Source organism: Felis catus, chromosome B2 (assembly GCF_018350175.1).
Source record: "Felis catus isolate Fca126 chromosome B2, F.catus_Fca126_mat1.0, whole genome shotgun sequence".
In the NCBI taxonomy this organism is placed as follows: Eukaryota; Metazoa; Chordata; class Mammalia; order Carnivora; family Felidae; genus Felis; species Felis catus.
In genome coordinates, this window is record NC_058372.1 from 105106061 (window position 1) to 105131436 (window position 25376).

The following is a 25376-nucleotide window of genomic DNA, read 5'->3' on the forward strand; positions in this document are numbered from 1 at the left end:
CCAAAGACCAAATAATCCAGCGAAGAAATGGACAAAAGACATGAATAGACACTTTTCCAAAGAAGACCTCTAGATGGCTAACAGGCGCATGATAAGATGCTCAACATCGCTCATCATCAGGGAAATACAAATCAAAACCACAATGAGATGCCACCTCACACCTGTCACAATGGCTAAAATTAACTCAGGTAACAACAGATGTTGGTGAGGATGCGGAGAAAGAGACACCCTTTTGCGCACTCCTGGTAGGAATGCAAACTGGTGCAGCCACTCTGGAAAACAGTATGGAGCTTCCTCAAAAAAATTAAAAATAGAACTGCCCTACGACCCAGCAATTGCACTACGAGGTATTTAACCAAAGGATACAAAAAGGCTTATTTGAAGGGGCACGTGCACCCCAGTGTTTATAGAAGTGCTATCAACAATATCCAAATTATGGAAAGAGCCCAAATGTCCATTGACTGATGAATGGATAAAGAACACGAGGTATATGTATACAATGGAATATTACTCGACAATCAAAATGAATAAAATCTTACCATTTGCAACAGCATGGATGGACTAGAGTACGTTATGCTAAGCGAAATTAGCCAGATAAATACCATATGATTTCACTAGTATGTAGAATTTGAGAAACAAAACATGAACATAGGGGAAGGGAAGCAAAAATAAGAAAAAAACAGAGGGAGACAACCCATAAATGTTCTCTTAAATATAGAGAACAAACTGAGGGCTGCTGGTGGAATATTGAGTGGGGGGATGATGGGCTAAATGGGTGATAGGCATTAAGGAGGACACTTGTTGGGATGAGCACTGGGTGTTATGTGTGCCTTCGTTTTTTTATGTCATGTTTATGTATACCTAAAATATATAGTTTCACTTCCCTGTTTTTGAAATGTATAAAATGGAATATTTTATATATTCTATGATTTTTTAGCTCAATGTTAACAATTTTTGAGATACATCCATATATACATATACCTATGGTTCTTTTTCTTTGCTGTATACTATTGCATTTTGTGACTACATCATGATTATCTGGTAAGGCAAGTCTTCTGTTTTTCAGGATTGTCATAGCTCTTTGCATTTCCACATAAAGAATTCACTTCTTAAATTGTGTGAAAAGCCCCATAGGGATTTTGGCTGAAATTGCATTTAATCTAGAGGACAATTTTGGAGGAGTTAACATCTTAATTATACTTTTACTACTCATTAGCAAGTTATAGCTTACCATTTACTTAGAGCTTCCTTGCTGTATTTCAAAAATCTTTTTTTCAGTTTTCTTCACAAAAATCATTCACATCTTTTAAGTTTACTCCTGGGTAGGACCCTCATGTTTTTCATTGTTGTAAAGCATTTCTTGTTAACTAAAAATTTCCAAATTGTTCCTGGGGTATAGAACTCCAATTAAATTTTGCATATTAATCATATCTAACAACCTTGCTAAATTAGTTCCAATTTGTAGATGATTTTCGGGTTTTGTAGATAATATTAACTGTAATGACATTCATTTCAAATCCTTGTTTCTGTTTCTTGTTGCATTAAGTTATGACCTCTAGTATGATATTGATTAGAAGTAATAGTAGCAGACATTTTAAACTTGTTATTATTTTCTTAAATGCATTTAATGTTTCACCACTGATGATGTAGTAGGTGAAGTTTGTATTTGGAGATTCTGTGTTATCAAATTTCCCACTCCTTAAAATCAATACCCCTGACATTTTCATGGTCATTTGTGGACATTGTGCATAGTGGTGAAAAAATCGAGTCACCCAGGACACATGTTCCCAGCTGAGGTTGAACAACGCAATGCTCTGCTCTCTTATTTCAGCCTTCATACTACAAACAGCTCTCCTTTCATGACCTATTTAGTGCCATGTGTCTTGTGTTTTTTTGTTGTTGTTGATTTTGCTGTTTAAAATGGCCTCCAAGTATATTGCTGAAGTGCTGTCTAGTGCTCCTAAGTGCAAGAAAACAGTGTGATTGCTTTCTATTTATTTATTTATTTATTTATTTATTTATTTATTTATGTGACTGATGTGTCTTTCTTTTTTTTTTTTTTTTTTTTTTTGAGAGAGAGAGGGCACAAGTGAGGGAGGGGCAGAGAGAGAGAGAGGAAGAGACAAAGAAGTGGGACTCACCCCAAAGCAGGGCTGGAGCTCACGAACTCACCTGATGCAGGTCTCGAGCTCCCCCAAGTGGGACTCACAAACTGTGAGATCATGACCTGAGCAGAAGTCAGATGCTTAACCAACTGAGCCACCCAGTAGCCCCTTGTGAGTGATGTGTCTTAACAGAAAACACATTTGTTAGTTACACTTTGTTGAGGCATGAGTTACAATTCTGTAGGCTGTGAGTTCAATGTTAATGAATCATATATATATATATATATATATATATATATATATATATATATATAGTTTTTAAAGAGAAACACCTATAGAATAGGGTGTGTATTGTTTGGTTGACAAACATATTACCAGAGGTTCACAGGAACCTAACCCTGTATTTCCCCTAGGAGTAATGATTCAATACTTGCTAATTCAGTGTTTGCAGCAACTTTATACAATAACTACCATGAATAATGATAACTGACTGTATGTTTTTTGTAGATAACTTCCATCAGATTTAAAATGTACTCTTTTTTCCCTAATGTAAGATTTTTATTTTATTCTGTTTTTAACCTGAATGGAGTTGAAATTCATCCAATTTTTCTCTGCATCGTGAATAAACCTATGGCTTTCCACTGTTAATATGTTGAAAAATAGACTTTCCAGTATTGAACCTATTTTAAGATGTACCCAATGTGTCAGTTATCATTTTATTGCCTTTAAGCTCCAAATGCACCCTTCCCCAACCTACTTTTTGATATTGGTCCAGGACCTCGTAAACATTTCTCCTTTGTCGGTAGAAGGCCCTGGAGGGACACTGAAGGAGGAAAAAGTTTCATGACCTATTCCTAGTTTGCTTTTCCTAGCTTTTGTTCCTATGATGCTCAGCCACTGTGCAGAAGACTACAGCGGCTCACCTCCAGCCTAGTGTCAGTGCTACTTCTGCCGGCAGCTTCCTGGTGAGTTTCATTGGCACCTCTAGTCCGCTTCCCAACCAGTTCAGTGGCACTCTCACAGGCAGCCCACTGGAGACTTACCCCAGTGACCCACCTCGTTTTCTAGCAAGTTGCACAGGCTCCCAGTAGGGGGTGTCCCAGCTAGTTTCACTGGTGCCCCAGCAAGCTTGCAGGGAGCCTTGCAGGCATCCCAGTGGGCAACTTCTCAGTGAAATTAAATAGCCCTTGGAAGCAACTTTCTAGGGAGCTCCTCCAGCACCCCTTGAGAGCAACTTACTGGTTAGTTTTGTTGGCACCTCAGTGGACAGTTTTCTGCTTGCCAGCCTCAGCCTGAGACACCCAAAGAACTTTTCTGTCATCCAGTAATGCTACATACCAATGAGGTCCAAATCTTAGCCTTGCTGGAGGGAGACCTATTCCAAATTGATTACTTCCTTGGATACTGACTTTGCCTCAGACATAGTGGCTGTTCCCTACATATCCTGTTATTTATCAGACTTCTCTTTACCAGGAGTAGCCAATCCCTCATTACTAATCTCTTTACATTTAATTGTCCCTGTTCAGTTTTAGGTGCTGACAGCACTCTGGCAACCATGTGAACATTCCTAAAACACACAAGTGACACAGTACAAGAAAGGCAAAGATTCCCTTTGTGCCCAGGGAAAGCAGCGTTATGACGGGAAGCAGAGTGGCTATGGTAGGTAGACTAAGCCAATTTTCCGGAAAAATTATGAAACTACAAAGAAGATTGTGCTGAGGCTTGAATGTGTTTAGCCCAACTGCAGATCTAAGAAGAATGCTGGCTATTAAGAGATGCAAACATTTTGAACTGAGAGGAGATGAGAAGAGAAAGGACTGAGCGATCTAGTTCTAAGCTTCATATTTTGCTATATTATGAAGACAATAAAATCTTGATGTAATGTTCACCTCAAAAATTTTTCCTGTTCAGGTATCAAGGACATGCTATTTTCTTTAAAAAAAAAAAAAGTTTGGGGCGCCTGGGTGGCTCAGTCGGTTGAGCGTCCGACTTCAGCTCCGGTCATGATCTCACAGCCTGTGAGTTCGAGCCCCGTGTCGGGCTCTGTGCTGACAGCTCAGAGCCTGGAGCCTGTTTCAGATTCTGTGTCTCCCTCTCTCTCTGACCCTCCCCCATTCATGCTCTCTCTCTGTCTCAAAAATAAACATTAAAAAAAATTTAAAAAAAAAAAAAAAAAAAAAAAAAAAAAAAAAAAAAAAAAAAAAAAAAAAAAAAAAAAAAGTTTTATTTGAGATATTCACCGACATACTATACAATGTATCCACTTAGAGTATACAATTCAGTGGTTTCTATATTCATACAGATGTGTAACTATCACCATAATCAATTGTAGAACATTTTATTTTGTGACTCACTTCTTTCACTTAGCATAAATGTTTTCAGTGTTTAGTCCATGTTGTAGCATATATTGATATTTCATTCCTTTTTTATTACTGAATAATATTCCATTGTATGGATATAACACATTTTATTTATCCATTCACTGGTTGATGGACATTTGGGTTATTTCCACATTTTGGTTATCATGAATTGTCCCCTTTATCCAATAACCCTCTATGTTTGGTAATATTCTTCGCTCTGAAATCTACTTTGATATTAATGTAGCCACTCTTACTTACTTTTGTTTTAGCATAGTATATCTTTTCCATCTTTTTACTTTTAATCAATTTCCTCCTTCATAAAGTGGGTTTCTTGTACTTATCTACTAATCCAAGATATGGATTTTGCTTTTTTATTCTGAGAATCTCTGCATTTTCATTGGAGTGTTTATAAATCATTAACAATTATCATGATTATTGATTTAATTTAGACCTAACTATTTGCTTTTTGTCCCTTTTTCTTTTCTGGTCTGCTTTTGCTTTTTCTACACAGTTTTGGATTAGCTAGGTATTTTTTAGTTTTCCATTTCGTCTCCTTTGTTGACTTATTAGCTGTAACTCTTTAATATTTATTTTTCATTTTTTATTGGTTGCTTTATAAAGGATTTAAAATAGCCATTTTCACTCTGGCTACTTTCAAGTAATACAGAAGCATATAACATATAACACTGTACTTTTGAGCACTTGAGATGTGGTAGTACCACTGAGAAATTGAATTTTTAATGTTATTTTATTTTAATAAAGTTAAAAATAAAAACTGATAACTTTACTTGGTTATTAGAAAACCTAAGTATATTTGGCACAACTTAGGTATGGGAATTTTTGTTTTGACTATACATTTTATGAAGTGTAAATATAGACTATTTCCAATCAAAATTTAGTCTTTGAACTGAGATGTAAAATCCATGTTGGGTCTCAAAGATTTAAAAAGGAAAAAGTAATATAAAATATCTTATTAATTATTTTTATATTATGGTTACTTGCTAAAATACTATTTTGAACATACTGAGTTAAATTCCATTAAAATTCATTTTACTGATTATTTTTACTTTTTAACATGGCTATTAGAAAATTATAAATTTCCTATGTGGTGTTGTTTTTCTGTTTGACAACACTGGTATAAGCAGCTTGAGTACAGTATACTTCCGTTGTCTCCTTCTCTGCCTTTGTCCTGTTGTCATACATTTTTCTTCTCTATATGTCATAAACTCCCTAATACATTTATTGTTTAGCCATAAATTTTTGCTTTAGTCAACTATTCTTAAATTTTTTTTAATGTTTATTTCTTTTTGAGAGAGACAGAGACAGAATGTGAGTGGGCTAGGGGCAGAGAGAGAGGGAGACACAGACTCCGAAGCAGGCTCCAGGCTCCGAGCCATCAGCACAGAGCCCGATGCGGGGCTCGAACTCACAGAGCTGTGAGATCATGATCTAGCCAAAGTCAGACGCTGAACTGACTGAGCCACCCAGGCACCCCTTTAGTCAACTATTCTTAAAGGAGGTTTAAAAATGTATGAAGTTTTTTATATTTGCCTGCATAGTTACCATTCCTAGTGCTCTTCAATTCTTTGTGTAGATGTAGATTTCTATCTGGTATCATTTTCCTTCTACATGAAGGACTTTAACATTTTTGTATTATAAGTTTGCTAGTGGTGAATACATCAGCTTTTGTATGTCTGAGTAAGTCCTTACTTCATCTTCATTTTTGAAGATTTTTGTTGGATGTAGAATTTTAAAAACATTTTTTTCCCTTTAAGATGTTGCTCCAGTGTCTTCTGACTTGCCTTTACCTGATAAGAATTTTGCTGTCATTCTTATCTTTGTTCCTTTGTAAGTAATGTTAACTTTTTCTTTGACTGCTTTAACATTTTTTTCTTCATCACTATCTTAAGCAATTTGATTATGATGTGTTTTTGTTTGCCTTTTTTCATGTTTCTTGTTCTTGCAGTTAGCTGAGCTTCTTGGGTTTTTGAGTTTATAGTTTTCATCAAGTTTGGAAACATTTCAACTCATTTCTTGCAATATTTTTTCAATTCCAATTCCATTTGTATGAGGCTGCTCAAAATAGTCATACCTCTAATACTGATGCTTTGTTCATGTCTCTCTCTCTCTGTGTTTCATTTTGGATAGTTTTCATTGCTTTGTCTTTGAAGCCACTAATCTTGTCTTCTGTTGTATCTAATTTGCTCTTAATTCCATTAGTGTATTTTTCATGTCAGACTTTGTCTATTTCCTCTTTAACAGTTCTACTTGGGTCTGTTTCATGTCTCCCATATTTCTTCTTATGCTCAAGCTTTTCTGTACTGTGTTGAACACAGCAGGTATGATTATAGCTGAAACGTTGTACTTATCTGCTAATTCTAATGTGCTCTGTTTTTGTTTTTCTTCATTATGGTTTATATTTTCCATTTGCATGCATTCTTTTCATGTCTGGTAATTTTGTGCTGGAAACCAGGCATTGTGAATTTTACTTTTTTGGCTATTAGATAAGGATTTCCTGTATATATTCTTAAGCTTTGTCATTGGACACAATGAAGTTACTTGAAGACACTTTGATCCCTTACAGTCTTGCTTTTAAACTTTGTAAGGCAGGCACAGAACAGCCTTTATTTTATTCCTGAGGCAATATCATTCTGAGTACTCTGCTAGTCTGCCAAATATGAGAGTTTTTAGTTGGGCCAGTGGAACTCAAAACATTCTTGGCCATGTGTAAGCTCCAAACAAAAAATTGTTTCTCCTTATTCTTTCAACTGGTTCTTTTCATGACCATGGGTAGTGGTCACTCAGCTCAGGTGTCTAGAGCTCTCTGCACAGCTTTATCATTTTGGTTCCCTACCCTGTGAAATCTAATTGTCTTATCTTCCCTGGCTTCCTGACCCTTCTCTTCAACTCTGAGAAAATTCTAGGCTCCACCTAGGTTTCCTGTCCACACCCTGCAGTCTTGAAACTCTCTAGGCAGTAAAATGGAACAATTACAGAGTCCAACTAACTTATTTTCTCTTTTTCACGGATCACTGCCCTTCATTGCCTGATGTCCAATGTCTGGAAACTGTTGTTTCATGTTTTTGTGCAATTTTTCAGTTGTTTCAGGCAGGAGAGTATATCTTATTCTTGTTACTCCATTTTGGCCAGAGCACAAGATGGCATACCAATTCATAATGTTCTTTTTAAAATCTCTGGCTTTAATCCCTGTTGTCATTTCTAAACTGTTTTCTTGTACCTTTCATCTCTTATCTTGACGACCCTGCCAAATTCAGTTACATCAACCCTCTATATTCTATGTTTTAATTTACTTCATTAGTTTCTGCTGTTTTATAATTTCCAATCTTTTATTCCCTTTGGGTGCATTCTATATTTCTGTTTCTAATTTCTTAGGGATGTTTTAGCACATTTGTTATAAACCTTTCATTCCTAAGAAATGCATATTGAGGCTATTAATTTACTTTGAATTACCACTTCAGCTGCATTTCACAGTTTTGATACATAGCTTTTTCTTATTCAATTCTAAGCATTTTTAAACTTCTACTATGACTTATTCTTTGATCTGTGAATCATTTAGAAATGTTTTAAAATCCTCAAACTTAAAAAAAATTGTGACAATAAATGAACAAATAAGTAAACAAAAACATTATGCCATTAATTTCTAAGTTGGGATAGGATTACTCTTATAGTTTAACAGTTGATGAAATGTGCTTTATGTTTTAGTATATGCTGTTTTAGTGAATGTTTCATGCATGCTAGAAAAGAATGTATATTATTAATTGATTCACATTTTTAATATATTTACGAGTCAGTGAAATTTGTCAATTTCTAAGAAAGATATGTAAATTTCCCAAGATAATGGTGGGTTTGTCCACTTTTTCCTTGTAGTTCTGGCAATTTTTTATGTATTTAGATGCTGCATTACTTTGTGCATACAAATTTATAATTGGTATAATATTTTTCAAGTTCAAATGAGAATTGGTAAATTTATGTGCCAAAAGAACAGAATAGTTATTACAAAATGTTAGTTTCAGATTATGTGATAACTGAATTTGAATAAAACAAACTAGTTGAAACTTAGCTGAAAATATTTTATTTTTCAGTTGTTGTGGGAACAATGGACCTTACTGCTGAAGGCTGAAGACACAGAAACCCCATTATGCCAAGATGAAAATGTGATCAGAGTGAAGGTTCAATCATAGCTTTTCGTGGTGAAATCTATACCAGCGCACTAGAGAATGGCCACTATCCAAAAAGGCAGCCAGTAGGTAGAATGAAAGAGTGCAAAACCTTTGGACTAGGATTTACTAATGTTAAAAAGAAAAATAGGTGACAGTGAACAGGTTGGTTAATAAAATGATGTAACTAAAACCAAGCAGAAAACAACAGGAAAAAACCCTGTTCTCAATCCCTGTTCTAGGTAACTTCACTGTAAACATCTTTGGTGAAAGCAGTTTCCCTTCAGACATTTTCACAGCACAACTAATGGGCTGTCAGCAATTTTGCCTTAAACTGTAGAATAACTGGTTGATAGTTTGGTTTCATTCTCTATTGACCAATCAACCACGTTTGGCAAAGTTAAAGTATTGAAGCTGGATGTCCATTTGTTTTCATTTCTCCATTGATAAAATCCCCATCTTTGTATTCTATATATCTTAGTCCTCATAATGGTCTATACGTATTCTGTTGTTTTAGTTGTGTACTTTGTATACAGCATATTACTGCTTTCAATACATTCTGCATATCTTTGTCTTCTCTTACCAGAGTTTCTTTTCTTTATTCTGACTACTGATATATCTGGATTCATTTTGACCGTGTTATTTTGTTCTGTTTCTCCTTTTTTTTCTTTCCCTTTTTCTCTTTTCTCCACCCTTTTTACCTTTTGGTTAATTTCATTCATCTATTTTTTTAAAAATCTACCTGTTTGAGAGTTCGTATTTTCCTGTTACCCTAGGAATCTTAACATATATATTTAACTTAACACAAATCTAAATAGTTTTGCATTCCTCTCAATCAATGCAAGAACCCTACTCCTCTACAATTTATAAGGTAGTTTTTTTTTTTTTCTGAGCCAGAAGTTAGATATTTTTAGGATATACCGTCCATTTTTACTTTAAGTATTTTTACTTTTTTTTCTTTTTCATCCATTCCTTCTCGAAGCTTAGACCCTCCACTGGAGATTGCTTTCCACATTCTTGTCCTTCGGACATAGCCTCTTAGCTCACTTATTCATTTTCTGATATGGCCAGATATCCCAGGATCATCTTATATATTTCCTGTACCACATCTGGGATCAGCCATTTCCCTAAGGAGGCCTCGTTTCTGTTAGTATGAAATGATATTTGTAAATCAAGATCTGTGTGCTAGGAGCATACAACCACTTGGTTGCCCATTGCTAACTAGGCCTTTTCAATGTACAGACCTAGGAAAAAATGTATTTTTTAATTACTTATGCTTAATCAATGTATATGAAGTTTTCTTACCAATATCAATATTATTGTTAATAATATGCTTACTGAAAACAGGGGTTTGGTTTTTGGGTGGAGGAGGAGACTTCTTCTTAAAGGTCAAATATATCCCACTAGAGATTTTTAAAAAACACTTGAAATATTTACTCTCCATGTGCCAACTTGATACACAAGTTTATTCATTTGATTTTGCTTTTAAAAGTTGATCGCCTTTTTTGGGGCGCCTGGGTGGCGCAGTCGGTTAAGCGTCCGGCTTCAGCCAGGTCACGATCTCACGGTCCATGAGTTCGAGCCCTGCGTGGGGCTCTGGGCTGATGGCTCAGAGCCTGGAGCCTGTTTCCGATTCTGTGTCTCCCTCTCTCTCTGCCCCTCCCCCATTCATGCTCTGTCTCTCTCTGTCCCAAAAATAAATAAACGTTGGAAAAAAATAAAAGTTGATTGCCTTTTTTAAAGAACGTAATGTTTTTATCATTATGTGAGACATCCATACTGTCTAAAGTAAAATACATAAAACAAGATATATTCAGAAAAGTTTAGCTTCTATCACTGTCCTCTCTAACATATTTCCTTCCTTGTCCTATAAGTCACATTAAAAATATTTTTTTCAGTTTACCTTTCCATTTTTTTAATGTTTATTTATTTTGAGAGAGAGAAAGGGAGAAAGTACATGCAGTGGGAGAGGGGCAGAGAGAGAAGGAGAGAAAGACTCCCAAACAGGCTTCACGCTATCAACACAGACCCTGACATGGGGCTTGATCCCACAACCATGAGATCATGACCTGAGCTGAAATCAAGAGTTGGATGCTTAACTGACTGAGCTACCCAGGCACCCCAATCCTTCCATTTTTTAATGTAAAAATACATTTACATATTTCCTCCCTTTATTAAACAATAGCATAGCACACATGCTTTTCTCTAATGCACTTTTTTCACTCAAGTATATTCTATAGCTCATGACATAGCAGAATACAGAGCTCTTCATGCTCTACTGTACCAGCATAGTACTCCATTGTGTGGACATACCATTATTTGTTCAATTAACCCCTTAGGCATTTAAATTGTTTTCAGTCTTTGCCACTGTAAAGAGTGTGGCAATGAATAACACTGTAAATTTCTAGCTCAATAAATATATATGCAATGTTGCTAGATATTGTCATATTTCCCTTGTGAGGACTTCCTTTCTCACTACCTTGGAAACATAGGATGTTGTTCAAGTCACTTTTCTTAAAAGCAGCTTTATTGTGGTATAATTTCTATACCGTAAAATTCACCCATTTAAGTGTAACGTTGCGTTTTCATAAATTTACACAGTTGTGCATTACTACAATCGGTTTTAGAACACTTTTATCACCTCAAAAGCTTCTGTTGTGTGCTATTTTAGCCAAATATTTGGTATGGGTTTATTGGTGGGTGGGCATAACACAGATGGCTGAAATTCTGACCCCAAATACATATGATAAACTTTTGGTTAGGTTTTTTTTTTTTTTTTTAAGTTTTATTTATTTTGAGAGGGGCAAAGACGGCACATGTGGGGGAGGTGCAGAGAGAGAGACAGAGAGATAGAGATAGATAGATAGAGAGAGAGAGAGAGAGAGAGAGAGAGAGAGAGAGAGATTCCCAAGCAGGCTCCATGCTGCCAGCACAGAGCCCAATGTAGGGTCCGAACTCACGAAATGGAGAGATCATGACTTGAGCCAAAATCAAGAGTTGGACACTTAACTGCCTGAGCCACCCAGGTGCCCCTTGGTCAGATATTCTTTAAGGACTTTTTTTTCCTACTTTTCATTTAGATCTAAAGATAATACATAAGTTTCTCTCCTGTCTCTCATTTTCTCTTCTCCTCTCTTGGAGGCACTGTGATAGTTGATTTTATGTGTCAATTTGAGTAGGTTAAAGTATCTAATTATCTAATTAAATGCTCATCTAAATGTTGCCACAAAGGTATTCTGGAGAGGGGGTTAACATCTATAGCCAGTTGACTTTAAGTAAAGAAGATATCTTCAGTAGTCTGACTGGGCCTCATCCAATCAGTTGAAAGAACCGCAGGCATAACTGAAGTCTCCTGAGGAAGAAAAAACTACTTTTGGACTGTAGCCTCAGTTCCTGCCAGAGAGCTCCCAGCCTGTTGGTCTGCTCTACAAATTTCTGATTTGCTAGTGCCACAAACCTGTAAGCCAATCCTTTAAATAAATCTCTCTCTCTCCCTCTCTGTGTGTGTGTATGTGTGTATGTATGTATGTATACACACACACACACACACACACACACACACATAGACATAATATGCAGTAAATGAAATTATACTGTTTCAACTACCTAAGTTTATGACTAAAAATTATAGATTCCAAATGAAAATTATGTGAGGAGGAGATATATAATTTTAAAGTTGTTTTAGAGCTTACTCAAACAACTTTGAAGGCCATTGATTGACATGCAATTTTTCTTCTTTAATGTCTTTGTCTCTTTAAATTACTTATACACTTACTATTTTGGTATTTTTGTCATTTTAGAATAGATTTTGAAATTAATAGTTCTTAGTTTATAAAACTTTTCAAACTTATTTTATCTAATTGCGGGGAATAATGTGAAAAGATTAACCAGAGGTATTATCCAATTACCAAATAGAGTGGAACTTTGGTTGAAAATTCGCTTAGATTTCCAAAGAACCCTTAGTGAGCAACATACACAGAGTGCTCAGTTTAGGCTTATCTGTGATGGCCAAAGACTGGACCAAATATCCAGATAAACTATGGCATATTCATACAATGGAAAACTATAAGAAAATGAAAATGAACAAACTCATGGTACACAAAATTTTTGGATTGATCTCACAACATAATGTTGAATATCAGGATCCACCTTCACAAGTGCATATTGTGTAATTCTACTTATATAAAGTTCAAAACCAAGCAAAACTAATCTATGGTGATAAAACAACAATGGTTACCTTGGGAGGGTGATGACTGACAGGGGGGCAGAAAGGAGGTTTCTGGGGTACTACTTGTGTTCTGCATCCTGACCTGGGCAGTGATTATGCAGGTGTGTCCATTATGTAAATATATATCAGACTGTATACACTTTTGTGCACTTTTCTGAATATAGTTATACTTCAATACAAATTTTCCTAAAGAGTAAAAATAAAAAAGACTTTGTGCTTCTTTGCACCAAATAAAACCATGGCAATTATCTTCTTAAATATTCTGTTTTATCTATCTTTTATTGTTTTTGATAATAGCAATGATATTCTGATTAACACTTTGTTACTTCGAGTTTCATTTAGCCTTAGCCTGTTCAGCCAATGCAGCTTCTTTACGCCACTTAGCTTTCTTTGCCAGATTCCAACTTGTTAAGGACTCGTGTCGTTCTGCAGCCTAAAAAATACACAACAACAAGAAAAATTAAATAAATAAGTAAATAAATAACAAAGCAATGTGACTCTCTGGAAAAATTTGTGTTTTAGATAGACATACACAGGAGATACTACTCTGTGAAAAGGAGAAGAGTGACTTAAAACGTCTGTCACAAATAGTATCCAAGAAAAATGATCCTCTGGTATAGAAAAAAAAATTATTTAAGTTGCTGGACTTCTACTCAACAGCACAGCTGATGTCAGAAATCTGCCCTGACCCTCTCTTGGCACACAAAGACATATTTTGGGGCAAAAAATAACAAAAATATTTTCAAATGCTTACACTCAAAAATCAATAAAGGTAAATCCTCAGGTACCAGGAATGGAAAAAACTAAAAAGGCATGAACTGGTGGGAAATAAGAAGGATCGGAGCCAGAATGGGAAGGAATGGTTTCAGGAAGGGGACATTAGGGAAAAATATTGGTTTTAACAGCTATGAGCTGGAAGTTTAATCTCTACACCAACAGGTGAGTCTAGAGTTTGGATCTGGAGTTGGAAGTATCAGGTACACCAATGAAGTGACTAAAATTCCTCTCACTAGCCCAAGGAACTAGCAAGGAGACTAAGCATTTATCTGGGGCAGCGGTGGGGGGGGGGGGGGGCAGGGATCACCTGTGAAAAGAAAAGAAAAGCTGATCAGCATCATAATTAGGAGGCAAGAACTCTAGCTAGAAAATGGATCTGAGAAAATAATCTAAGTGCAGTACAGAGACACAGATAACAAAAAAATAGAAAAGACGGTTAAGAGACTTTGAGAATAGAATTAGAAGTTCCAACACACATTCATGATAGGTAGAGAGAATAGACAGAATGGGTGAAGGGTCCGTATTTGAAGTTATAACAGCTTAAACTTTTTCAGAATTGAGGCCAGCTATAGGTCCTCAGCCTGAAGAGCACACGAAGTCCTTAGCAGAATAATAAAAAAAAATAATAGACATTGATGAATGCCTAATTTGCACCTCACATTTAATACATCCAAAGTACAGGACTTGGTGTATTTTGCCTCTTGTGCCTACCAGTTCTTTCCCCAGCCATCACCCATCTCCAGCGGCACCATCCACCTAGTTGCTCAAGTCAAAAACCCAGGCATTTTGACTTCTTTCTTCCCTTTTCTTGTCTTTTCCCATATCAAATTTACCACAAAGTTCTATCCTTCCTACTCCCACAAATATTATTTCAAATTGCTAACCTTTTCTTCACCTCCAACTATCACAATCTCATTTAAGATATATGCATTAGTTATTTAATCAGATCAGGGTGATATCAGGATAGATGGTGAGGAGTGGTCCAATGGCAGGTATATTTTATTTTTAATTTTTTTAATGTTTATTTTTGAGAGAGAAAGAGACAGGGCATGAGCTGAAGAGGGGCAGAGAGATAGGGAGACACAGACTCCAAAGCAGGCTCCAGTCTCTGAGCTATCAGCACAGAGCCCGATGCAGAGCTGGAACTCATGAACCATGAGATCATGACCTGAGCTGAAGTTGGACGCTTAACCAACTGAGCGCCCCCGGTAGCTATATTTTAAAGTGGAGTCAACAAGATTGCTGATGTATAATGGCTTATTCATGAACAGCTAGAAAGATGACAAAATAGTGAGCACCTGGGCAAGGCCATTTTGGAGGGGGTGGTCACAGAAGGTCTCTGATGAGAATGGGAATAAGCTAGCTATGGCAAGGCCAGGGGAAGGAAGGAAAGCCTAGTGAAGAGAAAGGGCTTGGTATATTAAAAACATAGAAACGAACTACTGTAGATGGGGCATAACAAAGAGAAGACGTTATGAAACAAGGAGGGTCCAGACAGTATCAGCCTCCAGTCTGTCATTAAGGAGCTAGAGAATCATCAACTTGGTGGACAGTCATTTTATCTAGAGTAGGTTATAAAGAAGAGATGACCAAATGTCTTCATTTCCGTGTTTGAATACTTAAGAAATTTGCCATTTGATGAGAATAATTTCAAAGCACAAGTTCTCTGCCAAGCTAATGGAAATGAAAGGATATGTATATAACATCAGTAAGCTAACAGTCCTCAGGCCCTATGTGAATTACTGGGCTCCGATAGTCTCAAAAACCTGAAAAGTAATGATAGGCAGAATCACAGGAATAGGCACAATGGTAATTGGCTACACACTCCCAGAGAGTGAAGAAGTATAGATCCAAGCAAACTCTTCCGTGTGACGAAGTTGTCAAAATCTAGTTCCAACTCTGGCGGCACTATGAGAACATGGTTCATGATCAAAGAAGTTGCAGTCATGCTCTAGTGCATTCAGTTGCAAATGTCCAGTGAAGAGCGACTCTGATAAACTGGTGTGTTCAGAGAGCTCAAAATAGAGAAATTAAGACTGGAGAAGAGAAGACTCATGGGGATGTGTTAGTTGTCTCCCAGTATTGTGGGGCTGCTCTTCATGGTAAAAAGTGCTCAGCAGATGGATTTGGGGAAGCAAGAAACAAAATTAGAGAGCAGTGAACTCTTAATTTCTCTCTAGAAACCACATACTGAAGACGGCAAAGAGAGGGCTCACATACAGGATACCGACAAGCCGGCCTTGAACACTTCCAACGTTTGCATTTCCATTTCAAGATTTTATGCGATAGCTATGATTGAGTTCATGACTTAAGGAATGATCTAGTCTGGATAACTTTCATGCAGCAAACTTCTTGTGCAGATTTTAACCAGGCTATTAACTGTCCTGTTTTTGTTTTTATCTTTTCATTGGAAACAAGCTTTTGTTCCTCCTACCCATGTATTTTGCATTTGTGGACTCAAAAAATTTGTTACCTGTAGAATAGATATATATGGGCAGCTCAAGGTGTCTAAGATGCAATCGTGCTTACATTAAAAGCACAGCAATAATCCCCAAACTGAGAACAAAGCTCATAATATTGCTTAAAATTCACTAGTCCAGCTTTATTTTAAAGAGATACTCACCCTTTTGGCTGATGCTATCACTGCAAAACAGGCGATAATTGTGAGTCCAATCATTATGTAACAAGCTTTCACCCGAGCTTTGTTTCTTGCAGCATCTATCATTTCTGGCCTAAACCAAGATGTGCATTCTGTTAATCATATTGAAATAATATTATTTTCTGACTGACATGATAGACGATCATTTGCTATGTAAATGTTCCAAAGATGTCTCTGAATGCAAACTGCAGATGTGGAAGACATCCAAATGCTAGCCCATTATGTTACCAATTTCAAATTAACAGGTATATTTCCATCTTAATTAATGTTAGTCACCATGAAACCACAGTGTAGTATATTTAGTTTCTTTTCTTTTATGTTTTTTTAACGTTTATTTTTATTTATTTTGAGGGAAAGATACAGAGTGAGCAGGGAGGGGCAGAGAGAGGGAGACAGAATCCCAAGTAGGCTCCACACTGTCAGTGCAGAGCCCGATGTAGGGCTCTAACCCATGAACTGTGAGATCATGACCTGAGCCAAAATCAAGAGTGAGATGCTGAACTGACTGATCCACCCAGTCTCCCCAGTGTATTTGGTTTCTAATTGCTCAAAATGTAACTACTAGAGATTATGGCCTGACTCCCTTTTTTTTTTTTTTTTTTTTTCCACAGATCAGGGTAAAGGTAAGAATTTAACCTTATACATGTCTCGAATGACTTGTGTTCATTCGGCCCCTCTGTTATTAAGCAGGCTTCATTTTTAGTTTTAAACAGGTGTTTTTTTAAAACTCATTTTCAGGGGCGCCTGGGTGGCGCAGTCGGTTAAGCGTCCGACTTCAGCCAGGTCACCATCTCGCGGTCCGTGAGTTTGAGCCCCGCGTCAGGCTCTGGGCTGATGGCTTGGAGCCTGTTTCCGATTCTGTGTCTCCCTCTCTCTCTGCCCCTCCCCCATTCATGCTCTGTCTCTCTCTGTCCCAAAAATAAATAAAAACGTTGAAAAAAATTTAAAAATAAAACTCATTTTCATCATTTTGCTTCCTCTCTAGCCTCCGGATCTCATCTTGCCCCCTCGCATCCTATCCTGATTAAAGAGACTATTACACATTTTGTGAAGATGATTATTAAAGGAAAGGTGTTTCCTTCGTGGCTTTTGCATGAAGTTTTCAAAAGAAGTGATCAAAATTACAAAGATTTGTTGAAGAAAAAGATAAACCATCTTCTTTTTCTTATTATTATTCTGAAATTTTAAATACTTGAATACTAGGTAGTCTTATTAATAAAGTTATAGGCAAGTTGTTTAAGATTTTAGCAGTGCTATTTAACAAAGCAGTGTTATGAAAGTAATTATGCCTGTGGGCTTTTTATACTGAAATAAACTTTAACATTTTGGAATAATATGAAGTGGAAGTTTACAGATATACATAATTAAAGAATGATTCTTGAGAATGTGTTCAGCAGTATTCTTTATTATCTAATGTCAAGTTTAAATAGAATGTAGTTGCACTGAAAACAAAATTTAGAAAGACAGGTTGCAATTTTGCTTACAAATGAAAAAATTTTTTTAACTTTTCCACCATTTTAAAGAGCACAGAAAACCAATATCTAACTCTTTTCCTTAGATTTTCGACAGATTAATGTACGTTTTAAGATGTTAGTTGTAAACAGGTGAACATATGAAATCATTATTAGATTATATTTGTTGCTGACTTTTGTTCCAGATGGAACCTAAAAGATATGATCTTTTTTACCCATCCATCTGGCTTTGATCTGCTATACCAAATTAGTTTAGCTCTGAAAAAAGAAGAAAAACACAGTTATTAAATATCATTAGGGTATGGTATGATGATTATAGTTCATTATTATTATATGCCCATTAATTAATTATATGCCCATTAAGAGCATGCACAGTGAAAGCTGTTTACATTGTAAGTCTAACAGTTTAGGAGGCACAGCCCTCCTAAAACAGCAGTGCCTTGAAATATATATATATGTAACAGCAAAATGAAAAATATTCAAGTACTTTCATGTTTCTGACCCAAAACAACAATTCCTTTCTTAGGCATCTTATTCAAAGTTAAATTCTCCTGTTTATAACAAGTCTTTTGACTATGATCCTGGGGCAATTAAATTATTTCTGTAAAATGGGTCTCTTCACACGTAGAGCTATATTAACGCAATACTGGGTCTACTGTGTTTTGACGAGCATTAGTTTGCACTACTGCAAGTTCTTTACATTTTTTTCTTTTTCTAGTTACCAGTTTATTTGTTTCTATTTACTATTGAAGTATTGATTACTCTGTTGTAGCACTAAAACCCAAAATTCCAAAAAATCAAGCATGGTGTTTTAGCTTCTCTGAGGATAATTTCGGCTGTGTGCTAAGTCTGTAGTTTGGAGTCTATAGATTTCAAGGAAAACAATATTTTTTTATAATATTAAGAAATGTCTCTGTGGTTGAATAAATGCTAAATACAGTTTTCAAATTCTGCGTTATTTTCAAATTCCATGTCTATTCCTCATTGAATAATTTGATCCAAGAAAGGGACAAAAATGTTTGAGAATTCATTACTGACTGAACACTTCGCATCACATGTTTTTTTTTTCCCATTTATTTGAGATGCTTTTGATAACTAGTAAATGAAAAGTAATAAAAGTGTAGACAAGTACAGCTGAAACTTACGTAACATGTGTTAACTATACTTCAATTAACAAAATGTAAATTTAAATTTAAAAAAGTGTAGTCGATATGAGCAGAACAAGATATAGGCCCAGTTTCCATTTTCCATTCTAATAGGCATTGCTTACATTATGCAAATATAATATACAGGACATCTGAAATCCTTATTTGATATTACAGTTCTAGTCTCCCCATTAAAAAAAAAAAAAGATCAGCTTAAAAGGTAATAGATTGATTTTATCCTTCCTTCCTCCCCTTTTTTATCCGCTCCCTTGTGAAAACTCTGGAAAGTAACTTGGGCTTGCATGCACTGAAACTGTAGAAAGACGGTTTTTACAGGTTAACTTTACCCTTGGGGTGAAACTGTCAGCTTGAGTTTTATCATTTAAGCGAACCACTCACTATCTTGGGTTTGGGATGGTGAAGAGGCCAGCGATGCTGGTGTCCCAGAGTCCTAGCCCGAGTAAACCCGGTGCTCCGTGGGCTGCAGAGCCCTGTATAGCAGGTGTCTCCCGCCCCAAGATAGGAGGTCCTATAGATGGGGCTTCCTCCCAGAGACTCTCCAGTCCTCCCGGGAGCCATGATCCTTCCTTGGGTGGAGCAGGGATCTGCTCCGCCGGCAGAATTCCTCTCCCTCTATGGGGACCCCTCAGGAACCCGGGGACGCACTGGCGGACCATGTCTTCCGTGTGGCCTAAGTGCTTCGCTGCCTTGCGACTAGGAGCTCGCTGGGAGCGGGTATCTGGGCGACGCTGCGAGTGCCCACTGAACTTCTGGGTTTTCACTCAACTTCAGCAATCTCCCTGTAAGCTTATGTGCCCACTGTCCAGTCAAGGAACTTGACATTTAACCTCACTACGGGGAGGCTGGGGAGGCACATTCCTTTAGGGGGTAGATGTTGTGGACCAGCGCGGCCTCCTCCGCTCCCAGGAGAGCCCAGGTCCGGAGGTGGATGGACCCCGCACCCCTTACAGGCGCAAGACACCAGGCGGCGCGGCACAGGCCACACTTACGGGACCCGAGGCGGGATGTCCTCCATCGTTTTGAAACGTCCGGTCCACAGCAGGATTTTCTTGTCGAATTGCGAAGGCTTGTACTCGGCGGGGACCCGGTGCACCTTCCCTGCTGCGAAAGCGACAGGGGTGGACGGAGGGACCGACAGACCGACGGCACAGTGGCTCAGTGCGCACCCACGCCTCCACCTCCCTCCCTCACCCCAGCCCCGGCTCCACGCCGGCCGCTCCGCATCCCCTCCCTCCCAGGTCGTTCCCAGTCAGGACTCCCCCCGGACCTTGGGGCCCAGAGCCGCTGGGGGCACGGCTGCTACAGTAGCGGGGCAGACCCCGAGGCCGCGGAGGCGCGAGGGCCCGCCACGCGGCTTCTCCGTGCGCTCCCGGGGCGCAACGGAAGATGCGCCCCAGACCGAGGCGCAGGGGGGCCCCGACAGCCGCGAGCATGCTGCGCCCCTTCCCGCGCTCCCAGCCGCCGGCGGAGGACTGCTCAGCTCCGCGGCCCGGCCCGGCCCGCCCCGCCCCGCGTCGCTCCCAGGGGAGACCCCGGGGCGCAGCTGCAGCCTCTGGCACGCGCACACCCGCTCCCGGTCTCCGCCCCCCGGCCGGCGACCTCGAACCGGGGTGCCACGGCCCTGGGGGGGCCGATTCCCTCCCGGGCGGGGCCCCGGGGGAGGCCTGCCTCTGCTGGAAAACTCTCGAAGCAGATTCACCACCTCCTGAGACTGCTGCCTGCAGCTCCTTTTAAAGGCATTTCTTCGTACCGAGTAGAAACGCGTTGCCATCAGGCTTTCACCCTTTGGTTCCACTGGTTGGCGCCAAGAGAATCAATCTAAACCCTCTCCTCCAGGAAGAACCAACAGGCGTCCAAGGGCAGGACACGCCAGATGGTTTCCAAGTAAGTGTGAGGACGTTCAACACACTTCTGAATTCCGTGAAGACTGATTTTGAAGATGGCTCTTCACCCCACACTCCACTCCCAGACTTTTCCTCTTTTCTACGCGGAACAGCCTCAGTTGCTACAATTTATTTTTCTCTATCCATTTCTTCCTAAGACCACAGACTCTCCAAATGTTCTTCAAAATGAGCCTTTCTTCAACCCTCCACCATCTTCCCTCTGCAAAAAGGGGGGGAGAATCTGCTGTTCTCTGGCATCTGACGGGAAACAGGGACTCAGAAAAAGGGCTTTTAGGAAAGCTGTCTACCCTGAAGGAATTTACTTATTCCGTTTACTCATCTTCCAGGGGCAACAGACCCCAGCCAGGGGAAAGTGATCTTCAGGACCCAGCACCAGGCCCAGCTCACCCTCATCCTGGTTCCACAGACAGACACTTTTAGTTGCATCTCCAGATCTTTCTTTTCTTCCTAACCAGACTGTCAGGCTCTTGAAGACAAGATCTCTGCAACTCCATGTGTCTTTCACTTAACAAACAATGTTTAACAAAAGATTCCTACCTCTATACAGAAGTATGCATTTAAAGGGGTGGGCTTTGCCTTCATACAAAGGTTGAAACCCCTGCTTTAAGACTAAAGAGTTGCACAATCATGAGCAAATCATTTATGTCATCAGTCTTGGTCTCCTTTGTAAAAGAATTCCTACTCCTCAAGTTCATTCATGCAATGACTAAAAAAAAAAAAAAAAAAAAAAACCTAGCAAATCCCAGCTACTTCTCAGAGCTGGGGATAGAGCACTGAACAATGTCAAGTGAGGATTAGTAGATAAAGAAACACATAGCAGGGGCGCCTGGGTGGCGCAGTCGGTTAAGCGCCCGACTTCAGCCAGGTCACGATCTCGCTGTCCGGGAGTTCCAGCCCCGCGTCAGGCTCTGGGCTGATGGCTCAGAGCCTGGAGCCTGTTTTCGATTCTGTGTCTCCCTCTCTCTCTGCCCCTCCCCCGTTCATGCTCTGTCTTTCTCTGTCCCAAAAAATAAATAAACGTTGAAAAAAAAATTAAAAAAAAAAAAAAAGAAACACATAGCAGGGTGGGGGAAAAAAAGTAAGCAGGGGTGGAGTGGGAGCTATTTGGAAAGGGTGGCTAGGGATGATACCCTTCTAATTGTACCTGGCATATAACAGCATTTCAAAAGATGTTGTCATTTCTTCCCCATCCACAGCTTTTGTCTCACCAGTCCCACAACACAAGGACATTTTAATTTGTGAAATCTCATGTAGGGAATTGTAGGAGACTATGATGTTCCAAAAGGTAAGGATTTTATTTTATTCATCACTGTATCCCTAGGATGTAGCTGAAAAATTAAAACTTAGTAGATGCTTAATAAATATTTGTTAAATCAATAAATGAATGCAAGTCTTCAATAATAAAATAGACTGGGCTAGTTAAGAAAAGACTAAAGCACTTGAGAATGTGCTACACAATGAACTGAATGAATTCCTGCTTGACAAAGTATGTTGTCATAGATAATATTTGATTGTTTCAGGAATATACTACTTGAAAATTCTCCCATTATTAAAATGTATTATTCTTCCTTTTAAGATTTTATTTTTCTTTGTGTTTCAGAGAAAAAATATCCATAGAGCTAGAGAAAAACATCTCTGGGAAACAACAGTTCATTAACAGTTCATTGAAGAGTATTAAACTAGCCAAGTAAGTTTATTTCCCTGGAAAGAACCAAATGTCAGGCATATACACATGATTTTCTTTTTTTTTTTTATATGAAATTTATTGACAAATTAGTTTCCATACAACACCCAGTGCTCATCCCAAAAGGTGCCCTCCTCAATACCCATCACCCACCCTCTCCTCCCTCCCACCCCCCATCAACCCTCAGTTTGTTCTCAGTTTTTAAGAGTCTCTTATGCTTTGGCTCTCTCCCACTCTAACCTGTTTTTTTTTTTCCTTCCCCTCCCCCATGGGTTCCTGTTAATTTCTCAGGGTCCACATAAGAGTGAAACCATATGGTATCTGTCTTTCTCTGTATGGCTTATTTCACTTAGCATCACACTCTCCAGTTCCATCCACGTTGCTACAAAAGGCCGTATTTCATTTTTTCTCATTGCCACGTAATATTCCATTGTGTATATAAACCACAATTTCTTTATCCATTCATCAGTTGATGGACATTTAGGCTCTTTCCATAATTTGGCTATTGTTGAGAGTGCTGCTATGAACATTGGGGTACAAGTGGCCCTATGCATCAGTACTCCTGTATCCCTTGGATAAATTCCTAGCAGTGCTATTGCTGGGTCATAGGGTAGGTCTAGTTTTAATTTTCTGAGGAACCTCCACACTGCTTTCCAGAGCGGCTGCACCAATTTGCATTCCCACCAACAGTGCAAGAGGGTTCCCGTTTCTCCACATCCTCTCCAGCATCTATAGTCTCCTGATTTGTTCATTTTGGCCACTCTGACTGGCATGAGGTGATACCTGAGTGTGGTTTTGATTTGTATTTCCCTGATAAGGAGCGACGCTGAACATCTTTTCATGTGCCTGTTGGCCATCCGGATGTCTTCTTTAGAGAAGTGTCTATTCATGTTTTCTGCCCATTTCTTCACTGGGTTATTTGTTTTTCGGGTGTGGAGTTTGGTGAGCTCTTTATAGATTTTGGATACTAGCCCTTTGTCCGATATGTCATTTGCGAATATCTTTTCCCATTCCGTTGGTTGCCTTTTAGTTTTGTTGGTTGTTTCCTTTGCTGTGCAGAAGCTTTTTATCTTCATAAGGTCCCAGTAATTCACTTTTGCTTTTAATTCCCTTGCCTTTGGGGATGTATACACATGATTTTCTATGTCAAGCTTCTCTAGAATTGCAGAGTGACAGAGCAAGAGAATAAGAGGTTCTTTCATGAGAAAAAGAACAATTTGCATTCTATTCCTTATTCCTTATGGGATTAAAATATCACTATTTGGCAGTGGTCATAAAATATAGCTGCATGAGATGTTTTCTTTAGTTCTCGAGTTGGATCAAATTACAAAACAAAAACCAAAAACCAAAAAACAAAACCTCAAATCAACTTCTGGTAGAAGAAAAAGCTAATCATAGCTAACTATGTTCTATTCTTTTTTTCTTTTCTCTTCTTTTCTTTCTTTTTTTTTCAACCAGGACAGTTTACATTCAACAAATATTTACTGAGTGCCTCCTGTGGGCTGGGCACTGTTCTAGGATCTGAGGTGGCAGCAGGTAAGCAAATAATAATCTTTGCCCCTTACAGAATTTACTATTAATCCATGGTGGTTTTGATTTACCCATTCTCTACTGTATTATTTTTCAATCTCATGATTCATCTGATTTGTATATACTATTTTTAGTTTTGTTCCTTCAAAACTGATTAGTTTTTTGATTTAGTATGGTTTTGATTTTTGATTAGTATGGTTTATGTTTCCATTTCTTATGGTTAGTTACCTCTTAGGATATACTGTTAAAACTAGGAATGCATTTTTTTTTTTTTATTCTTTTCTGAGAGAGACAGAGCCTGAGTGGGGGAGGGGCAGAGAGCGAGAAGGAAAGGAAGAATCCGAAACAGGCTCCAAGCTCCAAGCTGTCAGCACAGAACCCAACTCGGGGCTCAGACTCACAAACTGTGAGATGATGACCTGAGCTGAAGTTGGATGCTTAACCAAGTGAGCCACCCAGGCACCCCGAAAGGCATTTTAAATAAAGTTATTATATAGACTAAGTGGAAAGTGTGGGTAATTTTTTTTGTTTTGTTTTGTTTTGTTTTGTTTTAGAGAGAGTGCACTCAAGCAGGGGAGGGAATCAGGGAGAGGGAGAGAGAATCTTAAGCAGACTCCATACCCAGCATGGAGCCCAATGCGGGGCTTGATCTCATGACTGACTGTAGGATTATGACTGGAACTTAAATCAAGAGTTGGACATTTAACCAGCTGAGCCACCCAGGTGTCCCAAGTGTGGGTAAATTTTAAATTATTTAATTATTATTATTTATTACTGAGGACTGTGTGTTCGCTATGGGGCTAAGGCACGAGATGTCACCATTGCTGCAGAGCTGTTCCTGAGATGCTCCCATTCTGGCTAGGGTGATAGTCCCTCATCAGTAAATGCCTTGCTCCCAAATGAAGGGTGGGATAGGACCTTAACTAATTTGTTTTCCAATCCCCTACTAATATTTCTGTAGGGAAAGTTCTAAAGAAACAGTTTACCTGCAGACCCAACTCACATTAGTGCCCAGTGCTTCAGGCAACCTTATCTAAGTAGGGGGTCCAAGCGAGAGCCCAATGACCCAATAGGTAGTAAGCATAGGTTTAGTACACAAGCAGAAAGTCAAAATGAGATCTGAAAAACCAACAATGAGATGATCCAACATATGGATCTCCTTGTTGTTCCTTTTAATTCCCTTTTCCATTGCTGGAATTCAGTCTTTCATTCTCTCTCAACCATGCTGTCGGAATGACCTCCGAAGCATTTTCCCCACCTCTGGTCAGTTATTTCTGTAATCTTTTCTCTGTCTAGTTTCCAGAGATAATTTT

General features: G+C 38.6%; 1 protein-coding gene and 1 long non-coding RNA gene across 7 annotated transcripts; one reads left to right on the forward strand and one right to left on the reverse strand.

Moving 5' to 3' along the window:
• The first annotated feature begins 2088 nt into the window (after positions 1 to 2088).
• On the forward strand, positions 2089 to 10203 carry LOC109499863. Its single transcript, XR_002157409.3, has 3 exons — positions 2089 to 3070; positions 3632 to 3764; positions 8569 to 10203. It is a non-coding gene; the product is annotated as an uncharacterized LOC109499863 (long non-coding RNA).
• A 2928-nt stretch (positions 10204 to 13131) lies between these two features.
• On the reverse strand, positions 13132 to 21251 carry FAM162B (family with sequence similarity 162 member B). 6 transcript variants are annotated; one of them, XM_045057945.1, is made up of 5 exons: positions 20213 to 20494; positions 19935 to 20043; positions 17995 to 18037; positions 16272 to 16380; positions 13132 to 13304 (listed from the first exon to the last, which is right to left on the reverse strand). In XM_045057945.1, exons 1-5 carry the CDS (start codon positions 20376 to 20378, stop codon positions 13252 to 13254), a joined length of 480 nt encoding a protein of 159 aa, XP_044913880.1. In that variant the 5' UTR covers positions 20379 to 20494; the 3' UTR covers positions 13132 to 13251. The 6 variants fall into 6 exon arrangements, with proteins under 6 accessions (XP_044913880.1, XP_023110050.2, XP_023110051.2 ...); XM_023254282.2 differs by having other exon boundaries at positions 19935 to 20046; positions 20213 to 20472; XM_023254283.2 differs by lacking the exon at positions 17995 to 18037 and having other exon boundaries at positions 20213 to 20469.
• Positions 21252 to 25376: the final 4125 nt, after the last annotated feature.

Bases quoted from the DNA above. Each gene is read 5' to 3' on its own strand.
- FAM162B (XM_045057942.1), bottom strand. From the start codon at position 20,716: ATGGCAACGCGTTTCTACTCGGTACGAAGAAATGCCTTTAAAAGGAGC. The intron at 20,047-20,212 runs GTCCGGGGGGAG...TCGCTTTCGCAG, and splicing joins CAGCGGCTCTGGGCCCCAAG to CAGGGAAGGTGCACCGGGTC.